The 20,499-nt window shown below is 47.3% G+C and overlaps 1 protein-coding gene across 4 annotated transcripts in view; it reads left to right on the top strand.

Annotated features, from left to right (window-relative positions):
- DGKD (diacylglycerol kinase delta) overlaps positions 1-20,499 on the top strand; it is a 755,036-nt gene that overhangs the window by 561,017 nt on the left and 173,520 nt on the right. For all 4 annotated transcript variants that reach the window (XM_085634674.1, XM_085634677.1, XM_085634676.1 and 1 more), the window contains 2 exons: positions 6,213-6,326; positions 18,933-19,067. In XM_085634674.1, coding sequence (XP_085490800.1) covers positions 6,213-6,326; positions 18,933-19,067 — 249 coding nt within the window. The remainder of the gene's footprint in view (positions 1-6,212; positions 6,327-18,932; positions 19,068-20,499) is intronic.

Below are 20,499 nucleotides of genomic sequence, written 5' to 3'. Positions count from 1 at the left end.
TATATGGGACAAACAAACTGGGGGGCGATGCCCCTGCGCCCCAATAAAAAAAACGCAGCTGAATTCAAGTAAAGACCAAAATGAATGCAAGAATTCAAACATGAGTAAAAACAAAAAGCAAAGACAGAAACCCTGCTGAGTTCTTCTGTGCATGAGAATAGAAGAACCTAATACCTCAGAATGACCTTATTAGGTCTCGCCTGAGCGCTAGCTCAGGCGAGACCTTTAGTAAGCGGGTATTCAAAGTGCTACCAGAGTGGCCTAAAGCCTGCGTGCATGTGAGCGTGAACGTGCACAGGCCTCTCCTTTCGCGTGCACTACTCGTGTGTTTTTAGGTCTCGCTGAGCCCAGCGCATGCGCTGGCTCGGAGAGACATTTTGTAAGGGACTTTTCAAAGTGCTACCGCTGGCATAGAGCTACAGTGCACGAGGCGTGCACGCGCGCAAAGCAGCCATATGGCTTTACGTAGCTCTCCCTCATAGCCTCCTCTCCGCCCCCTTCCCTGCTGCTATTTCAAACCAGTTGCGTCTCGCGGCCGCTCGCGCGGACAATGCTTTTTAAAAAAAATTTTTTACTTTTGCTGCCGTCACACTGCATTCCTAACTTTCACTTTTTCCGCCGCTCCCCTTTCCTCGTCTGTTGTTACTGCCTGTCTTAATCCTTTAGCTGATCCGACACCCTCTTCTACTGAAAGCAGAGCATTTTATCTGCATTCCTCGCTTTCAATTTTGCCGCCCCGCGGCTTATTTCCGTTTCCTTCAGCGGTCCTCCCCTTTCCTCGTCGGTTGTTACTGCCTGTCTTAATTGTTTAGCAGATCCTGACACCCTCTTCTACTGAAAGCAGAGCATTTTATTCTTTAACTCCCACCCCCTTTCCCTGTTTTTGCTTACTATTTTACTCTAAACGCTTCTTGCGGTTAAGTAACGCTACACCATCTTGCTCGCCCGTGGTAGGCCCAATTCCCGTCCTCGCATAGTGGGTCAGCCCAGCTGAATAGCAGCTCCCTCTTGAGGTGGGTAGTGGAATGCCTTTCTCGTCCCATCACCCCCTTCACTAACTCACCTGCAGGTGCTTCTTGAGGTTGCAGGTGGAGGTGCGAGCCGTTGACAGAAGCTTGACCTTGGGTTGGCATAGTCCGCACTACACCGTGATGTTTTTGCCTTTCTCCTCCCAGAAGGTGAAGGCGCCGTGGTACTACTGCCAGCATTGGAAGACGGAACCCGAACCGGGAGATCTGGTGCTGGGGACTCCCTGAAAAGGAGTGGAAGAAGGGGGCCCGGAGGCCGCATCCGTGGTAGCCGGCTGAGTTACGGGGCTGGGAGACTGCGGGCTCGGGCTCCCCCCGGCCTCCATCATCGATGCCTCACTCGGTCCCAATCCGGCGATGTGTCTACTTACTCCCCCGTTCCTCAACGCTTTCAGTGCCGGGACTTTCTCAGTCTTACTTCCGGTCTAGGCAGGGCTTCGATCTTTCTGGGTCTTTTGTGCCCGATTCTCATTCATTCAGCCACCACGCTCAGCAGGAAAAGCTGTGGTTTCACATCCACATTCTCTGAAAAGGGCCCCGAAACCACCCCCAGCACCGATTTCTTTCCTTGGGATCCCCAGCTCGTCTCCGTGCTTTTCCGGACCACCACTGTACCTTTTAATATTCTCCCTTATCCACCATTTTACTATGCATTGTTTCTGCCTATACTAACCGCCCCCGAGTCCCCATCAGGCCACCTCTTTAATCTTTGTAGTTACAACTGCCAGGCTTGTTTCACTCTTGCATTGCTACCTGAGCCTGTAAACAAGAGCACGAGCAGGCCGGCTGAGTCACGGTTCACCCAGAGCAGGCTCCAGCGTCGAGAGAAGATGTGCCCAGCCCACCACTCTTCTTTGTGCCGGAATCGGGATTGACCCTGCAAATCAGGGAGCCTGGCCACCATTCACTTCTGCCTCTGCGCTCCTGTTTGTGAAATGGCCCCAAATTAGTCTCTGTGCGTTGTCTTCCGGCCCTCCATCTCGGAGTACCTTTGAGACAGACTTCTGTTAAGGTTTCAGAGCGGGTACGCCTGTCAAAGTTTTCTCTATGATGTGCTGCACGGCTATACACTTATGCGGTCCCAAAGGCGAGACCTATTGGCTATGCCAATGCTTTTTTTTTTTTTTTTGCGTTTGCGCGCGCACACGACTCCCTCTTGATTGCTTTCGCTTTTGGCAGTGCTGCCCGCGCACCACTCGCGTGTTTGCCGGCGCGCGCACCTGCTTTTATGTTTTTCGCGCGATCACTTTCCTTTTCCCGCGCGAATGCGGTTGGATGCTTAACATTTTCTAGTCAGAACCTTCACATTACTTTCGTTTGACTTAGTTTGACAGAAGAAAAATAACGTTCAATTTCTCCTGTTTAACGCAAAATTCCTGATATTATACCACATCGTGTAATGTTAAGTCTGTCTGGTTAAAAATCCTATCATGAGACCACAGAACCAACGCGAACATATAGAACGTGAGCCGCTGTAATTTGCGTCATTTGTGTTTGTTGTGCTTTTATGCGTTAAATGCCAGATTCGAAGTTTGCATAATTTTGCTACATTTTTCTGAAATTTCACGTAATTGCACAAAGTGGAACTACATGAACTTTTCACAAATCTATTCTATTAATTACCACAAACATTGCTTATTTTTGTTGGGAGATGATTTATTTTCAAAATTTTTCATGGTAGGAAGAAAGAGCCTCATTTAGAGTGATAGAAAAAATGTGATAAAGGTGCAGTAATACAGTGCAGCCTGACGACACTGATCTAATCACCACATTAGGGTTTTGCTCAAGATATAGAATTCCATTATAAACAATGGCCTACGTTTTTGATTTCAAGATAGCTGTTATTAGTGCCTCAAAAAAGTGTGGTACATTACCATGGTTATATTAAAATAAACATGTTTGACGAGTAATTGCCTACACACTCGTGATGCTCCAGTGGAGGATGTGACTATTTCAGAAGTCGAGTGTGCTCGTTTTGTTGATTTTTAAAAGCATGAAAGTCTGAATTAAATACAAAATATTCAGCCCTGTGCCCTGAAGGCTGTGGGACAATCCCAGCAGCAAGTGCTCAAACTCATTACATTACCTCACTAGTCGAATTAGTAGTGTTGTAAAATAGTTTATGTTCACCTGCCCATCTGAGGGTGTGAAAGCATTTTGTCAGGACTTTTGCATGGATTAGGGAGCTGCAGGCAAATGACATTTTGCCATTTGGGTGCTCCCACTTCCATTGCAGCAAAGGCCATGGTGCAAGTCATTTGTTGCAATCTTTCGTGACCTCTTGTGGCTTCTTGTGGCTCCACTAATAGCTTTACCTGTAGCACCATTCTTGCCTCGTGGACTTGGAATACGAAGCACAAGTTCCTGACCAACCCTTTGTCGTGCAACAAAGAACATCCTGCTACATGGTTCGTGTAGGAGGACAATTGATTTCTTTATTTTGCCATGTTGTATATCTTTTTTTAGAATTTTTAAATATTTGTTTAGAATTTTTATTTGCTTCAATAACAAGCTACCATTCTATTTAACGTGTATTTTGTTGGGTATATTTTACCTTGAGTAGTATTGAAGCTGCCAAATGCCCAAGTCATCTTTAACAGAGGAGTTTACCTACAGCAACAATGCCATACTACTCGTGGTAATCCACATACCAAATATTGGCGAGCATTACTGTCAACCAAACTGTAATCTTGGTAGATCTACAATTTACCACCAGTGGTAGGTAAATTTGATGTAATAAAGGCCCTCTTGTCTTTAAGCAAATCCTCAAAGGAAACAGATCTCTAAGCTGTGTGAAACCTGCAGTTTATCACGGGTACACCAAGAACAAAGCTGGGGACCATGAGCAAAGTGTGAAGAGTAGACAGGCGATAGCCTCGATGGGCCTGGAGGCCCTAATATACTGGCAAATCCCATGTTTCCACTATCAAAATCATTTCACTGGTCCTTTGTTTAAAGTCTCTTTACAATGCTATCTCAGTGTCTCTTTTATGTTCATAAAGTCTGCTCTGATTTGTAAGTAGGATTGTTTTCCTGCAAAAACTCAAACGCCGTTGGTCCTGAGCGATGGAGGTAATAGTTCCTGGAAAGCCTGCCCGGGGTGGTGGGGACAAAATCCGCCAAATGTTGAACCTGTTCACCAAACAATTGTTGAGAAGGCAAAATATCCCGAGCCAATGAAAAGGGCCTTTTTTGCTCACTAATTGTAATAAGTATTGGCATAGCCAATAGGTCTCGCCTTTGGGACCTTGTAAGTGTTTAGTTATCCAGCACAATATCCTTGGTGCAACAACATTAACTGTTGCATGGCTAAACACTTATAAGGTCCCAAAGGCGAGACCTATTGGCTATGCCAATGCTTGCTTTTCATTAGTTACCAAAGCCGTTTCCTCCTAGGACTTTATATAGTGAGCTGAATAATAGAAAGTGTGATTCGTCCACCCCTGGCAACATTACCATGTGCACACCTCACACTGTTACAAGCACTCATGCAGGGCTCGAAATATCTGAAAAATTGTACTAGTCCTGCAGGTCTAGTACCTCCAAAAATCTCCTCGCCCTAACAGTGACCTACTTGACCTCCGTCTCTGAAAGCGGAGCAAAAGTGACAAGATAACAAGATTTAAAGGCATTTTTATTGCTCATTTGCTTTGTGAGCAATAAAAAGGCCTTTAAATCTTGTTATCTTGTCACATTTGCTCCGTTTTCAAAGACGGAGGACAAAAGTTAGTATGTTTTCCTACTCGCCAGAAAGGGCGAGTAGGACCTAAAAATAGCTCGACCTCATAAAATTTACCTCGCTAATGCGAGCGGTCGAGTGGATTTGTCGAGCCCTGACTCATGCCTCCATCTTCCTGAAAATCATCTCATAATAATGATATCATTTCTGATGGGTACTTCTATCGGCAGAAACTACATTGTCTGAATAGTCCAGATGCCAGACTGAAAGCAGAAACGTTTACAGTAGTACTTCTAGACTATAGGGGACGCTGGCTCTGTGTCGGCTCCTGAAACAATACTAAATTGGCTTCACTGGAGCCATAAAGTGCCCCCTTCCCCTCCAGCTCCCTGACATTCATTTTCAATCCTTTTTTCCATGCCTACGAGGTGAGCATTATACGTGACATCAATCCTGAGTAGATGCATTGCTACATATTAACTTTGTACCTTTTTAATAACCATTAAATCTTGACAATTCTTCAAGACTGGGAGGAGGATGCGATCAATGAGAAATCTGCAGGTACATAGAGTATCCTCCAGAAGGATTGTTATCACAAGTAAATGGTTTTTTTATGGATACTTCTGCCTGTAGATTCCTCACCTTCTGAATGGATTCCCAAGGATTACCCATGTTGGTGGTAGGTTTGAAAGGATGGACAGTTAAGGATATCTTAGAGGACAGAGTGAGCAAAATGTTCTTGCCTTCTCACATTTGAATCCATACAGCAATGCTTAGCTCAGGTAAAAAGTGTTGTCTGTGTCACTGGCTTGCAGGTTTTAGCCAGGGGGACTCCCCTTGTCAAAGCTGATGTCAAGGATTTCGCCCTGGTGGATTGGGCTTGAATGCCCTGCATTGGCTCCTTATGTGCAAGGCCATAGAACATTTTGATACATAAGATAATCCACCTAGACAGGGTTCTCTTCTGTACTGCTATGCCCTTCCCACTGATTGTGTACCCTACATAGAGCTGATCGTCAGTTCTCATGTTCTTTGTACAGTTTATATAAAATCTGACTGCCCTCCTGGGATCCAGGCTATGAAACCTCTCCTCCTTAGTCGGCTGTGGCCAGTAAAAAGGAGGCATGGTGATGGATTAGCACAGATGGAAAGGTATCATCACCTTTGTTTCTTGTTTAAAGGGTTCACTAAATGCATCATTTAATGTGTTGTATTTTCTTTTAGAAGGGAAATGTAATTCAGAATTGTATAGTGGTGTGCTTTATATTGCAGTTCCGAAGTGAACATTTTGCTTCACATAGATTTGTTTTCTTTATAAGATAATTTTCAAAACTAGAAATGTTCTCTATCGAAATGTATTGAAATATTCCGTACATATGCTGAGGAATTCTAGTGTTTATGAATACTAAGAATGTACCCAGAATGGAAAGGTATGATTTCCAGTGAGTAACTTGTTCTTTCTACCTCTTCTCTGTAAAATAGTTGAATCTTTCCTCTCCTTCCAGACATTCACAGCACCCTCATTTGATGATAAGATCTTGGAAGTAGTGGCTGTGTTTGGGAGCATGCAGATGGCTGTTTCGCGTGTCATCAAACTGCAACACCACAGAATAGCACAGGTAATAAATATGCAAATCTCCTGTGTTAGGGATCCTTTGCTATGGGGTCCAAAAAGCATCTTCCCAATTCTGAGTAGTCTTAAAAAAGTATGTTCGAGGCATATGAGCTGTAGATCGTATACTTGTGCATATATCTCCATCTGGTGTTGGGCTCGGATGTTTGCACTTTGTTTTTGTCTTGGAAGAAGTCTTTGTAGTCACGAGGTAGGTGATTCCTCCTTAGGACGATAGTGCGCATGGGCATCGACTCCATCTCCAGATTGTTTTTTCCGCCATCGGGTTCGGATGTGATTTGCTGCGCTCAGGGTTAGTGTCGGTTTCGTATCCTCCTTCGACGTGCAATTCCTCTCCACTCGATGGTATTGTCTCGATCTTGTTTCCCTTTCGACGCGCATCTTTAAACCAAACTCCTCGATCTTTGATGCGTGCCGTTGGGCTTATCCGCACCGACCACACCTGCAGTCAATGGAAAAGACTCCTTTCAAAAAATGCCCCGGGTGTGGTGCTAAGTTTCCACACGCGGACTTGCACGAGGTTTGTAATCTCTGCCTCTCCCCGGAGCACGAAGACAAAAACTGCAAGGCCTGTGCGTCGTTGAAGTCGAAGAAAACCATCCTTGATCGTCGGGCTCGACATCACGAAATGTCTCGCGGAAACAGCTCGATTCGAGACCTCTTCAGAGCAGATCCCAATGTCCAGCCGGAGCAACATGGTGATGAAGACGTCTCTGAGGCCGACGACTTCGCTGTCGAAGAGGAGGCAGTCACCCCCTTTCAGTGGTCCGTGAGTACCGAAACCCCTCTCCCAAAAACCAAACCTAAGGCTCCGGTAACACCCTCGCCCTCGGGTCGACACCGGCAACATGTCTCAGACGCCCCGCCCTCGGGTCCGGGTATGAAACCTAAAGATAAGCCTTCCGGCTCGGGCTCGAGCCAACCCCATTCCGGTGCTGAAAAGTCACCTTGGGCACCGGAGCATGAGACCAAAGATGTGCCATGCCCTTCGTCGACACCAAAGACAGCCTCAACACCAAAACCCTCTGCGTTGAAACATACCAAGGACAAACACTCGGAACCAAAAAAACGAAAACGGCTTCGCACCCCAAAAAATCGTCGGAGCTGAAAAAAGCCACACAGCCACAAACTCCTAGAACAAAACCTAAGGAGTCCAAGACCCCACAGAAAGCCTCAGAGATTCGGTCCAGGAGAGCTTGATACGTGGAACTCCTGGAATAAGCATCTGCCCTCCAATCAAGCTGCTGCTTCAAGAGGGTAGGATCTTCTGTTGCTGCAGCAGGTCAAGTTGCTGCACCCTGGCCTGCACACTTTGCATCTCCATGCTTTGATTGAGTGGTGACAGTTGACCTCCTTTGACCTGCACTCTGAATTTGTTCATGTCATCCTGTCTGTCAGGCATCCCCCACCGCTAAATCAGTGTACGCCAACTGTTGGGACAAATGTGTGGTCGGTGCATTACCCAAAAAGTTGACCCTTCACAAGCAAAGTTGGCTGACGTTTTGCAATTTGTTTTTTCCACAGGCCAGCAAGGACTTGCTTTGGGCACTATTAAGGGCTACATTGTTCTCATACAACCTTCCTGTGGTTACTGGATCAGGCTTCAATATTTAAATCACCAGTTGTGATGCAGTTTTTGCAACATTTGTTTCCACCAAAGCCCTTAACTGACCTCAGTCCTTACGCTCTTGATGTGCACCCCTTTTGAGCCATTGCACAGTTTTTTCTTGAGATTTCTAACCTTGAAGACAGTTTTTCTCATCACCATAACATCTGCTAGGCATGTGATCGAACCTCAAGCTCTTTGTGTAAATCCACCTTTGTTATAGACACTTCTATCATCAGATTCCTCACCTTTTGAATATCCCCAGGATCAGAAAACTTTTGCATATCAATTCCCACCGGTCTCGACAGGTGCTGCTGTGTGACATTCTGCTACATTGTGCTCCTCCGTCTTGTGTGGATGTGACATTAGGACCAGTGTGTGTACGTCACCTGCTCGCACTTGCACCAGTTCTTCTCTTTCTGTGCCAACCAATGCGGATCCGGTCAATTGACAGATTTGCGATTTTCTTAAAAATGTCCCTCAAAGTGTGCAGAAGTGTTACCTGAACCAGTAGAATTTAAACCCTGTGTGACCTGTACTCGACAAATGTCTGTTATGGATCCATATGCTGATTGCCTCTAATGTTTGTCTGTAAATAAATCATACCTTTTAGGAAGATACTCCCATGCATTGTGGGATAAGGTGGCTGATGTGTTACCTGATGTCCCGGATGAGTCTTGCCTGATCTTACAACAGTTAGTTGCTGATGGTCAGGATGTGGCTACATGTGCCATTAAATTGGGCCTGGACCCAACTGACTATATAGGAAGGGCAGTTGGATCACTCCACAACCTTTTCCACAGATGTGCTACAGTGACTGATAGATTTATCCTTTGATTGCTCTAAGCTATTCACGAAAAATAAAAAGATTAAAAGAGAGGAAGGCCCCGCCCTCTTTCTGGGTTTGGCTCTGTGAGTTTGTCAGCTTCCCTAGCAGCAAGGCGCTTTAACTGCTGTGGAGCAGGCCATCTTCAGAGATAGCGGCAGTATTCGTCTCAATTCCAGCAGACCACCCAGTCTTTTAAAAGCCATGGTCGGGGAGCAGGTCCTCAAGAGGTCAGGTCCTCAAGAGCAGCGTTCTGGCCAGACCCCAGCCCTCACTTTCGCAGCCACATCAAAATCCCTTTAATTTCACCTTAACATCACACGATCGCCCAGTTTGACGCTGGATTGCCTTTTACCTCTCTGGTTGGTGGAGCATGAAATCGGATCAATGGGGGCTCAAGATCATGGAACAAGGTTACTCCCTATCCTTTCTTATCAATCGTCCAGACATGAACCTATTATTATTATTATTATTATTATTTATTTTTATAAAGCGCATAGTCACCCGGAGGTATCCCAGCGCTAGAGAACCCTAAAACAGTAAAATCTGAGGACCGAGGCTGAGTTCACGGGGAGGGCATAGGAACTAGGGAAACAGATGTGTCTTTAACAACTTCCTGAAACGCAGATATTGAGGTTCAAGGCGTAGGTCACGAGGAAGAGAGTTCCAGAGACGGGCCGCTTGTACCGAGAAACGTCTTCCTCCTGAACGGACTTTCCTAAATCTTGGGGTGTTGATGAGATTTTCTGCGTTGGAACGGAGGGATCTAGTGGCTATGTAAGGGGTGATAAAATTGCAGAGGACTGGGGGGCCTTGGTTGTGCAAAGTTTTGTGCACAAGACACAAGGCTTTAAATTTGATTCTCTCCCTTATGGGGAGCCAATGAAGGAGTTTGAGAGCGGGTTTGGCCGATGATCTGGCCGGGGTGTTGGTGATAATCCGGGCAGCCGTGTTCTGAATTCTCTGCAGTTTATTCAGAGTCGCTTCCGGTGCGCCCAAATAAATCGCGTTACTATAGTCTAGTCTTGATATTATAAGACCTTGGACTAGTAATTTTTGCGATTTAGGAGGAAGAAGGGGCAGGACTTTCCTCAAGGACTTTAGCAGACCAAAGCAGGTCCCTACGACCTTCTTTGCTTGCGGGGCGAATGAGAGTTCAGAATCTATCCATACACCCAGACTTTTCACCTCAGTCTTTGGGTCTGGGGGAGGACCTAGACAGGTTGGCCACATGTCCAGGGGGAGTGAGGTTCCTTTTGGGCCAAGTAAAAGGACCTCAGTTTTTGTCCCGTTTAGCTTTAGGGCTGATCTATTCATCCAGTGATGGACCTGCGTGAGGCAGTTGAAGAGATCAGCTTTCTGTTGTTTGGGGTGGGACAGAGACACCACTAATTGTGTGTCGTCAGCATAGCTGACGACACTCACTCCGAAAGGGGTGATAACCTCCTCCATTGTGGACATATAGATATTAAATAATGTGGGGCTCAGGGAGGAGCCCTGAGGCACACCACATTGGAGGGGCATTTCGGAGGAGCGGGCGTTCTTCTCCCAGATCTGATAAGATCGTTGTGTCAAGAAGGATGAAAGCCAGGATAAGGCTGTACCTTCCACTCCAACTCTTGCCAGTCTTTCGATGAGGAGTTGGTGGTCAACGGTATCGAACGCTGCGCTAAGGTCGAGGAGGATCACTGCCACTGATCCTCCCCCGTCCAATAGCGTTCTGGCTTCCTCTACCGCCGCCAGGAGGGCGATGTCCGTGCCCTGTCCTGGTCGGAAGCCCGTCTGGGAGTTTTTCAGTTTGTTATTGGCCTCTAGGAACTGCGAGAGTTTCCTGTTGACAAGTTTTTCCGCGATCTTACTAACTCCTGGGAGTAAGGAAATGGGCCTGTAGTTCGCCAGGTTCTCAGGGTCAAGAGCAGGTTTCTTCAGTAAGGCTTTTACCACAGCCTTCTTCCAGCTCGGGGGTACAACTCCCTGTTGGAGTGAGGTATTAATCAGATGAGTGAGGGAGGGAATGATAGAAGGGGCTACCTCCTTAAGGATCCGAAGAGGAGCAGGATCTCTGGGGGAACCGCTCTTCATGAAGTTGAACGTCGTCCGTACTTCGTCTATTGTGACCTGGCCCCACGTGGACAGACCAGTAGAAGATGTCGAACATGGGAGAGCAATTTCTCCCCTCGGGCTCGAGGGAGGAATTGAGTCCAGGATTAGTCGGATTTTGTCCTGGAAGAAGTTAGCCATTTGTTGGCATTTCTCCTGGTCGGCTTTGGGGTCGGAAGGAGGTCCCCGTCCTTGTTCTGGAGGTTTTGAGAGCTCTTTAAGGATAGCGTATGCTTCCTTCCCGGAGCATCCCGCTTTCTCTATTCTCTCCTGAAAAAACACGCTTTTGGTTTTGCGAATAGCGGTTTTATAAGTTAGAAGAGAAATAGAGTAGATGTTTTTATTGGTTCCTGATTTATCGCGTCTCCATGAGCGTTCGGTTTTTTTACACTCTTGGCGTAGGGCTTTAAGCTCTGGAGTGTACCATGAAGCGGGGGATATCCTTTTAGGCTGTTTAAAGGTGGTGATTTTTGGAAGTATAGTGTCAAGAGACGACGTGATCCAATCACTGAATTGTTTGTCGGCCGTATTAGAGTCAGAGGAGAGCTCGGGAATGGAATCTGCAAGAGAAAGGGCCCATTTCTCAGGTGACAGTTTGTGCCATTGGCGGTCGGTAACCTGGGTTTTAGGGGTTAGGTGAATAGGTATGGGAGTTTCCCAGGAAAAAGGGACCAGGAAATGGTCTGTCCATGGAAGGGTCACAGGTGAGTTGGTGGTCACCGTTGCTATATTGGTGAAGATAGGATCCAATAGGTGGCCCTTCTCATGGGTGGGCTCGTTGTTCACTAGACGTACCTTTAGAGATGTAAGGTCGTGTCTAATGTCCGAGGCTACTCGATCCATCGGGTCTAGGAAGTGGAGATTCAGATCACCTAATATAAGGAAGTTGGAGGTGGAAGAAGCTAGTTGGGAAATAGATTCAAATATGGAATTGATAAAATTGCCTGGCGCCCCAGGGGGACGATAAGTCAGAAGCCCTGCCAGGGTGAGGGCTGGAGAGATTTGGATGGAGAACTGGCCGCACTCACAGTCCTCGATATCAGCGTTAGTCATCCTACAGATGAATTGTTCCCTGTGAATTATGGCTACCCCACCTCCTCTCCCTTTAGGTCTATTTAAAGCTTGACAGAGATAACCTGTAGGGAGTGCTGTGACGACGTCCGGGTCGGTGTAGTCAGATAGCCATGTTTCCGTTAAGAACAACAGGTCAAGATCCTGATTCTGAATTAAGAGATTTACTTCGGTGGCATGTTTAGGGAGGGAACGGCAGTTGAGGAGTCCTGATTTCAGAGCAGGTATGGTAGATTTAGGGGGGGGAATCGGATTGCAGTGTGGGCAAGTCGAGAAGGCCTTCTCTGCACTGAACGTGTGGTAGCAGGCCAGGATGGTTTTAGGACGTAGGGCGCATAATGTATCTGCTGTATACATCACTCGATCCTGAGGGTCACCTGGCAGAGTAACGGGGCCAAGGGCCGTCCGGGTCCGGACGGGCCCAGACGGGCTTGCCTTTGGCGCGCCTTCGGCGCGCTGACGGCGCGCCCGCTGCGCCCGTCCGCTGCGCGTCCGGTGATTACACATTTTTATGGGGCTGAGGAGGGGCGGGTGGGCGTGGCCTCAGGTAGGCGTGGCCTTGCTTCCTCGCCGTGAATGGCGGCGGGAAAGTGCTTTCCTGGGTTTGATCGTTGCAGCGAAGGAGTCGCTGTTTAAGCGTGACTCTAGCCCGCTCTGACTGCTTGCCGGGTGAGTGCGCTTTTAAAAAGCAATTTTTAGCGTGGTGACACAGAAATACACAACAGTGACAGTTTTTAAAATATTCGGCGGTCTCCCGGCTTCCGCCTCAGGAGTTTTCAAAGGTTCTGTTTGATTAACGCTGCCAGTCGCGTATTTATACTGAGGGGAGTGGGCGTGGCCTCAGGTAGGCGTGGCCTTGCTTCCTCGCCGTGAATGGCCTACACCACAACATCTTCTGGAGGACCGCTTGTCTATAGTCGGAGGAGAAGTTATGGCTCTCTTGGCCAATAGAGTGGATGCTGGTTTCAGAAACCAAGACTGGTTGTTACTCGCATTACTTTTTGATACTGAAAAAATAATGGAGTCCTTCTGCCCCATTCTAGATCTTCACCTCCTTAACTTCTTTTTAAAGAAAGACAAATTCAGGATGCTCAACCTGGCCTAAGTTCTCTCTGCACTTGATCCGGGGGGCTGAATGGTAGTGTTGGACTTGCCCGATACTTATATCCTCATACCCATCCTGCAGTCCCCACAGATGTTACCTGCGGCTTCAGGTGGGCCAGAAAAACTTTCAGTTCGCCGTGCTACCCTTTGGTATGACCAGTGTTCTTCGGGTGTTCACATAAGTGAAGGTTATGGTTGCAGCCCATCTGTGGAGGTTTGAAATACCAGTCTTCCAATTCTTCATTGAGAAGTTGCTGAATTAATCTTTTACCAAAAGCTTTCACTTTCAAAGGTGTTGATTTAAGAAAATTATCTGATGGTCTAGGAAAGGTATTCTCATCCAGGGTTTATGATAACATGAAGTAATACCCTTTCAGATGATGATGTTGATGTGACTATATCCACTAACAGGTGTAATGGTACAATTAAGCTATCCTCTTCCGTAAGGGATTACTTCTCAGAAAGATTGTGCGGTGAATGTATGCTATCACAAATATGGTATTGTAGAGAAGCAATCCAAGCTGGTCTGATAGCATACAGAAAATAACCCCTCAGAGTATTTGAAAGTATACTAATGGAACACTCTCTCAGGTTTGATAATGTGGGGAAGTATTTCACTCACAGGCTTGATGTTGGAGTGTAGAGTGTTTCTCATTGCCTATCAGCTGAGTTGTGGAAGTGTAATGTCAAAAGAATATATTTAAATTTCAAAGAATTGAACTGACGAGGAACTCAAAAATCAACAGTTATTGAAACTCTTAACATTTATTGTCTTCTTGAAATGTCAGACATTTCAGAAATGTTTGCATGACTTTGCATCCATGGTGTGCATGTGAGAAGGTTTTAAAAAAAAAATCTTAATATCTATAATGGTGTAGGTTGTGGAAGGGTCATGTAATATGAATAGGCTGGCAGTGACAGAAGGATCGGTTTTATTTTTGTGAATGGTGTCTATAAAGTATGTAAAGAGATTGTTGACATTATCAGACTATAAGGGAAATTAGGTGTGTGCTTATCTGAAAGGGACTGTTAGTTATGGATTCCTCACCTTAGAATTACCCCCAGGCCTCATACTAGAGCAGAGAATTTTTATTCAGCTGTATCCCTGTGCATCAGTAGGTGGCATGGGTCAACTCCGCGTTCGTCATTGCCGGTCGTGATCGTCAGAATGACGTTGCGGTATCTACTTAGACGCCGCCCCTGCACGCTGACATCAGTTCTTTCTTATTCCGCTCCAGCCAGCGCAGAACCGGAGAGAGCGGTACTTCAAGTCACTTTTTGGCTTCTCTTTTTTCCGACTTTTTGTCGACATCTTTTCGAGTCGTCCGACTCCTGGTGCACAGGGATGTCATCTCAGCGGACTGGCTTCAAATCTTGTGGCTCGTGCCACAAGCTGATGTCGGTGATGGACCCCTAATAGGGAATCCAAGAAGCTGGATCATCTTGGGAAGAAAATGTTTTCTTCCTCCAGCTTAGGACTGCGGTTGGTGAACACCGCATGTCTCTTGGGCCATTACTCCCATTCTGTGTGGGACACGGTCGCGCAGGTGCTGCCACAGTGCCCGGAGGAGGCCCGGGCCATGCTCTCTCGTGCAGTTGCCGAAGGGAGAGACGCTTCCAAGTTCGCCATACGATGTAGACTGGAAACCTCCGACTCGCTGGGCAGGACGATTTCAATGTCAGTAGCCTTGAGACGCTACGCCTGGCTAAGGTCCACTGGCTTTTCGGGTGATGTCCAAGCTACACTTTTGGACATGACCTTTGATAGCAGTCGCTTGTTTGGCAACAAAGCAGACAACGAGCTTGAGCGCTTTAAGGACTCCAGGGCTAAGGCCAGGTCCTTGGGCCTCGCTTCTACCTCTCACCCTGCACCGTCTGCTTTTCGCCCCGTTCGTGGCTACGAAAGGGGTGCCCTGCCACATTCTGTCCAGAGCCACAGGCCTGCGCAAGCTGTCCAGCCTCTGCGTAGCCGGGGACGTGGGACTTTGTCGTTGGTCTGGGGGCCAGCGGGCGAGCCAGTCCACCAGCGCCCCCTCTGCAGCAGCCTCCAAGCCCTGCTAATCCGACCTTTCAGGACCACCATTCGCCAGTGGGCATCATGATCCGCCATCACCTCCCCCACTGGCTCAACATCATTTCAGACCGGTGGGTTTTGCGGATATTCCGAAGGGGCTACTCCCTCCCCTTCGAGACTACCTCTCCATCCTTGCCACCTCAATTCCATCGCATGTCGAAGGATCACTTGGCCCTTCTTTGCCAGGAAGTCACGGCTCTTTTGGCCAAGGAAGCCGTCGAGTGCGTTCCTGCCCCAGAAGTCAGTCGGGTCGTTATTTCCACTACTTTCTGGTGCCCAAGAAGAACAAGGGCCTGCATCCTATCTTGGATCTCAGGAACGTCAACCGCTTCCTCCGGAAGTAGAAGTTCAAAATGTTGACATTGGTTCAGGTCCTGTCTGCCCTTGACCCTGGAGACTGGATTGTGGCGTTGGACTTGCAGGACGCTTATTTTCAGATCCCCGTCCTGCCGGCCCACAGGCGTTACCTACGGTTCACGGCAGGCCATGAGCACTTTCAGTTTGCAGTGCTCCCCTTTGGCTTTACCAGCGCCCCTTGGGTGTTCACAAAAGTGATGGTGGTGGTTGCAGCTCACCTGCGCAGATTAGAGGTTCCAGCCTTCCCCTATCTCGACAACTGGCTGTTGAAGGCGGGCTCACCCCAGGCTGTCGTCTCCCACCTCCAGACTACGGGCGACCTCCTGCATTCGCTGTAGTTCACCATCAATGTGCTGAAGTCACACCTGATTCCCTCTCAGAAGCTCCTTTTCATCGGAGCGGTTCTGGACACAGCGCAGTTTCGGGCTTATCCTCCCGAGCAGCAAGTCCGGGATATTCGGGCTATGATTCCGATCTTTCAGAATCTATCCTGGGGTACGGCCAAACTGACCCTGAGGCTACTGGGCCTCATGGCCTCCTGCATCCTGCTGGTGGACTATGCCAGGTGGCATATGCGGGCTCTGCAGTGGTACCTGAAGTTCCAGTGGGCACAGCATCAGGGAAATCTTTCAGATTGCGTCCAGATCTTGGAGGGCACTGCACACCAATTGCAGTGGTTGCTATCGAACCAGGATTAAGTCAACGGCAGATTCCTCTCTCTTCCCCAACCAGAGTTCCCAGTGGTGACAGATGCATCACTTCTGGGGTGGGGTGGCCACCTGGGGGAGGAGGAGATCAGAGGCCTCTGGTCTCCGGTGCAGTCCGGGCTCCATTTTAACCTTCTGGAGCTCGGGGGGATTTGTCTTACACTGAAGGCATTCCTTCCTTCTGTCAAAGGAAGAGTAGTGCTGGTGTTCACGGACAACACCACCGCCATGTGGTACTGCAACAAACAGGGTGGGGTGGGGTCGTGGACTCTATGTTAAGAGGCTCTTCGCCTTTGGACATGGCTGGAGCATCAGGACATGTCCCTGGTGGTTAAACACCTGGCAGGTTCGCTGAACGCCAAGGCGGACGAACTCAGCAGCTGGTGCATGATGGATCACGAATGGCGTCTTCACTCGGAGGTCATGCAAGGTCTCTTTCAGCAGTGGGGAGAGCCTTGGTTAGATTTGTTCGCCACCGAAGAGAACGTGCAATGTCAGCAGTTCTGCGCGTTGGAATTTCCGGGCCAACACTCGCTAGGCAACGCTTTTCTGTGCAAGTGGAGTTGCGGTCTTCTATACGCCTTTCCACCTATACCGCTTCTACCCAGAGTGCTGAAGTGGATCAAGCGCTACCGGGCCCAAGTCATTCTTGTGGCTCTGGACTGGGCACGAAGAGTCTGGTATATCGAGCTCTTGTACATGACCATCCATCCTCCTATCAGACTGCCCCTTTGGGAGGATCTTATGTCGCAGTAGCAGGGGACAGTCCTCCGCCCGAAACTGTCCAGCCTCCACCCCCTTGCGTGGAGATTGAGCGGCGACAGTTGACAGCTTTAGACCTTCCTCCCGAAGTCTGTAATGTTATCTTGGCAGCCAGGCGTCCCACCACCAAAACGTTATATGCCTGTAGACGGAACAAATGTGTGGCATGGTGCACAGCAAAGGCTGTGGATCCCCTTTCTGCCCCCCTTTCATAATTTCCTTGGCCCAGCAGGGCTCTGCTCTGGGCACTCTCAAAGGCTATCTTTTGGCCATTTCGGCCTTTCTTCGCCTTCCAGATCAATCTTCTCTTTTCAAGTACCCTATTGTATATCGCTTCCTTAAGGGCATTACTCAATGGTTTCCCCCTATTCCTTTCATAATGCCCCAGTGAAACTAGAACCTGGTTCTGACCTACCTGATGGGCACTCCTATTGAGCCGCTACATAACTGTCCTCTCAAACTTTTGACACTCAAATCTGCCTTTTTGGTTGCCATCACCTCTGCTCGCAGGATGAGTGAGCTTCAGGCCCTTTCGTCCAAACCTCCTTTCCTGGCTGTTCATCTGGACAAAGTTGTCCTTCGCACTAGGCCTTCTTTTTTCCCCAAAGTGGTTACTTCTTTCCACATTTGACAGACCATCACTATGCCCACTTTCTTTCTTTCCGCCCCCGCATCCTTCTAAGGGGGAGGAGAGGGTCCACCATCTGGATCCAAAACGTGTGCTTTCATTTTATCTGGATCGCACAAGACAATTCCGGGTGGATGACCCAGCACTTTGTTGGCTATGTGGGGGCAAAAAAAGGCCAGGCTGTGCAAAGACCGACCATCTCTCGATGGGTCGTTCTTTGCATCAAAATCTGCTATTCCCTAGTGAAGAAGGAACCTCCAGTGTAGCTGCGTGGCCATTCTACCAGGGCGACGGCAGCCATTACTGCTTTGGGACGTGGTGTCCCTCTTCATGACATATGCCAGGCAGCCACGTGGGCTTCATTGCACATGTTCACCAAACAATACTGCCTGGACAGCCAAGTCCGGAGATACAGCTTATTTGCCCATTCACTTCTTCAGGACTTTCTGGTGTTAACTTAGTTCACAGAACCACCTCCGGGTTTGGTATTGCTGGGGTATCTATTCTAAGGTGAGGAATCCATAACTAATAGTCTCTTTCAGATGAACAAGATACTTATCTTCGGTAACAATATATTTGTAAGAGACATATATTAGTTATGGATTCCATAACTAATAGTCTCTTTCAGATGAACAAGTTACTTACCTTCGGTAACAATATATTTGTAAGAGACATATATTAGTTATGGATTCCTCACCGCCCAACCCATCCTCCTCTTTCTGCGAACTGACTTCTAGGGTAAGGGACTTCCTTTCAGGGCCCTAGTTTTGTGCACCAGTGGTCAATGTCTTGCATGGATCTGTGCTTCTGGTGTGGAATGTCGTGTAAAGAATCGACGTCAGTGTTCAGGGGCGGTGTCTAAGTAGATACCGCAACGTCATTCTGGCGATCACAACGCAAACGACGAACACAAAGTCGACTGATGCCCGGGATACTGCTGAAGAAAAATTCTCCCAGATCCAGTCTGACGCCTGGGTTTTAATTCTAAGGTGAGGAATCCATAACTAATATATGTCTCTTACAGATGTATTGTTACCGAAGGTAAGTAACTTGTTCTTTAGTACTAGTTGTATTACCCATTTTGCATTTATTTACATTATATTGCCAATATATTACGTTGATTGTACAAATGGCTTTCTAATACTATTTGAGATAATCTTGAGTAACCTTTTCGTAATTTATGCAACTTTGAAAGGTATAGAAACAATAACCACGCCCCAGCTGAGGGCATTAAGGCATAGAGAAAGTATCACTTCTATGATGGCATGGTATAAAGAAGGTACCATCTCTTTAAAGTGATGGTATAGAGACAGCTTTCTAATCAGATTTATTTTTTATCCTCATATTTTTAACGTAGTGTCGAATGGTAAAGATCACCATCCTAGGGGATGATGGGGTGCCTGTTCAGGTGGATGGAGAGGCTTGGATTCAACCACCTGGTTTCATTCGCATCATACACAAGAACAGGACTCAGACCCTTACCAGAGACAGGGTAAGAAAAAAATCCTTTGAAGAATATTACAAATAAACCAGAAATGGTCCACTGCCGCTAAAGCCACTGTGCGAGAAAAATTTGGCAGGCACTCTATTGTTGCTCTTGGGCAGTAATTTAAATATTTTCCTTACTTATTTTTGTGCACCAGTCAAGCCACAATTATATGCTTTTGAGATTTCACTTGGAAGAAATGTTCCACATATCTTTTCTAGAAGACCCAGCTAGTTGATTCTGTTAAAACTATCTATAAAGGGCATTAATCATCAAGAAGACCAGAGCAATCTGATTTGTCCAAAATCAGCTAATAAAACACAGGCATGGTATTGCATTTTGTTCTGCTGCAGTGCTTACCTGATATGTGCAGTCTGTGTTTAGACAGATCATTGGATATGTTCTTGATAAGGAGGACATCCTTAACCCCTTTGTGGATTTAGGATGTGCACATTATAAAGAGGAGTGAGTTTTTTATCCAGTCCACCACATTCCCTTCCAACTTTTAGATTTAATTAAGCATGGTGTGGTGTTCCAATGACAAATAGCCTGAAAATTAAATATATTATTTCCGGGAGCCCTCTTGTCTCTTAGGACTATAAAATGTTTATTATTTTGATGCAGTGACTCTTACCCACCAAAGTGCCATGCTTCAACATCGGTACTTGTTCCACGTTAGATTGGATGGGCAATACAAGGGGTTTACAAATGAAGCTCTTTATGCAGGCCTTTTCTAATTGTGGGAACCCCCAAGTGTCGAGGTATCCCTATTTTAGATTTGGCTAGAAATATATTTGTATAAAATTATCTGCTGTAAAATTGGTGGTTGTAATGTATTAGTCTCCCTTTGCCATGGTAAGATTAAAAGGAATAGAGATCGACTCAATAGGATATAACTATCCAACAAATCCTACTGGGTTTCAATCTAAGTTAACATGTTTCTTGTCCTATCACCCCTATGGGTCTTTGGCATTCATCAGGATCTATAACTGAAAAAACAGATCTTCAATCAATCAATCAGTCAATCAATAATATGTACAGCGCACTACATACCCGTGAGGGTTTCAAGGCACTGGGGGGGGGGGGGGTGCTGCTATTGGTCTTGAGTTGTCTCCTGAAGGTCAGCAGGTCTTCGGTTTGTCGCAGGTAGGGAGGGGGGGGTGTTCCAGGTTCTGGTGGCGCGATTGGAGAAGGATCTGCCTCCGGAAGTTGTTCTTCGGATGCGTGGGACCATGGCCAGGGCGTGGTCAGCGGAGCGGAGTTTCCTGTTGGGCACGTAGAAGGAGAGTCGACTGTTGAGATAGGCTGGGCCGGTTTTGTGGAGTGCCTTGTGTGCATGGATCAGGAGCTTGAAGGAGATTCTTTTGTCGACGGGGAGCCAGTGCAGGTTCCTCAGGTGGGGGGTGATGTGGTTGCGGCGTGGGACGTCGAGGATCAG

This window comes from Triturus cristatus, chromosome 11 (genome assembly GCF_964204655.1).
Source record: "Triturus cristatus chromosome 11, aTriCri1.1, whole genome shotgun sequence".
NCBI classification, from domain to species: Eukaryota; Metazoa; Chordata; class Amphibia; order Caudata; family Salamandridae; genus Triturus; species Triturus cristatus.
Note: the sequence above shows the minus strand (reverse complement) of the source record. Positions and strands in the feature narration are given on the sequence as shown.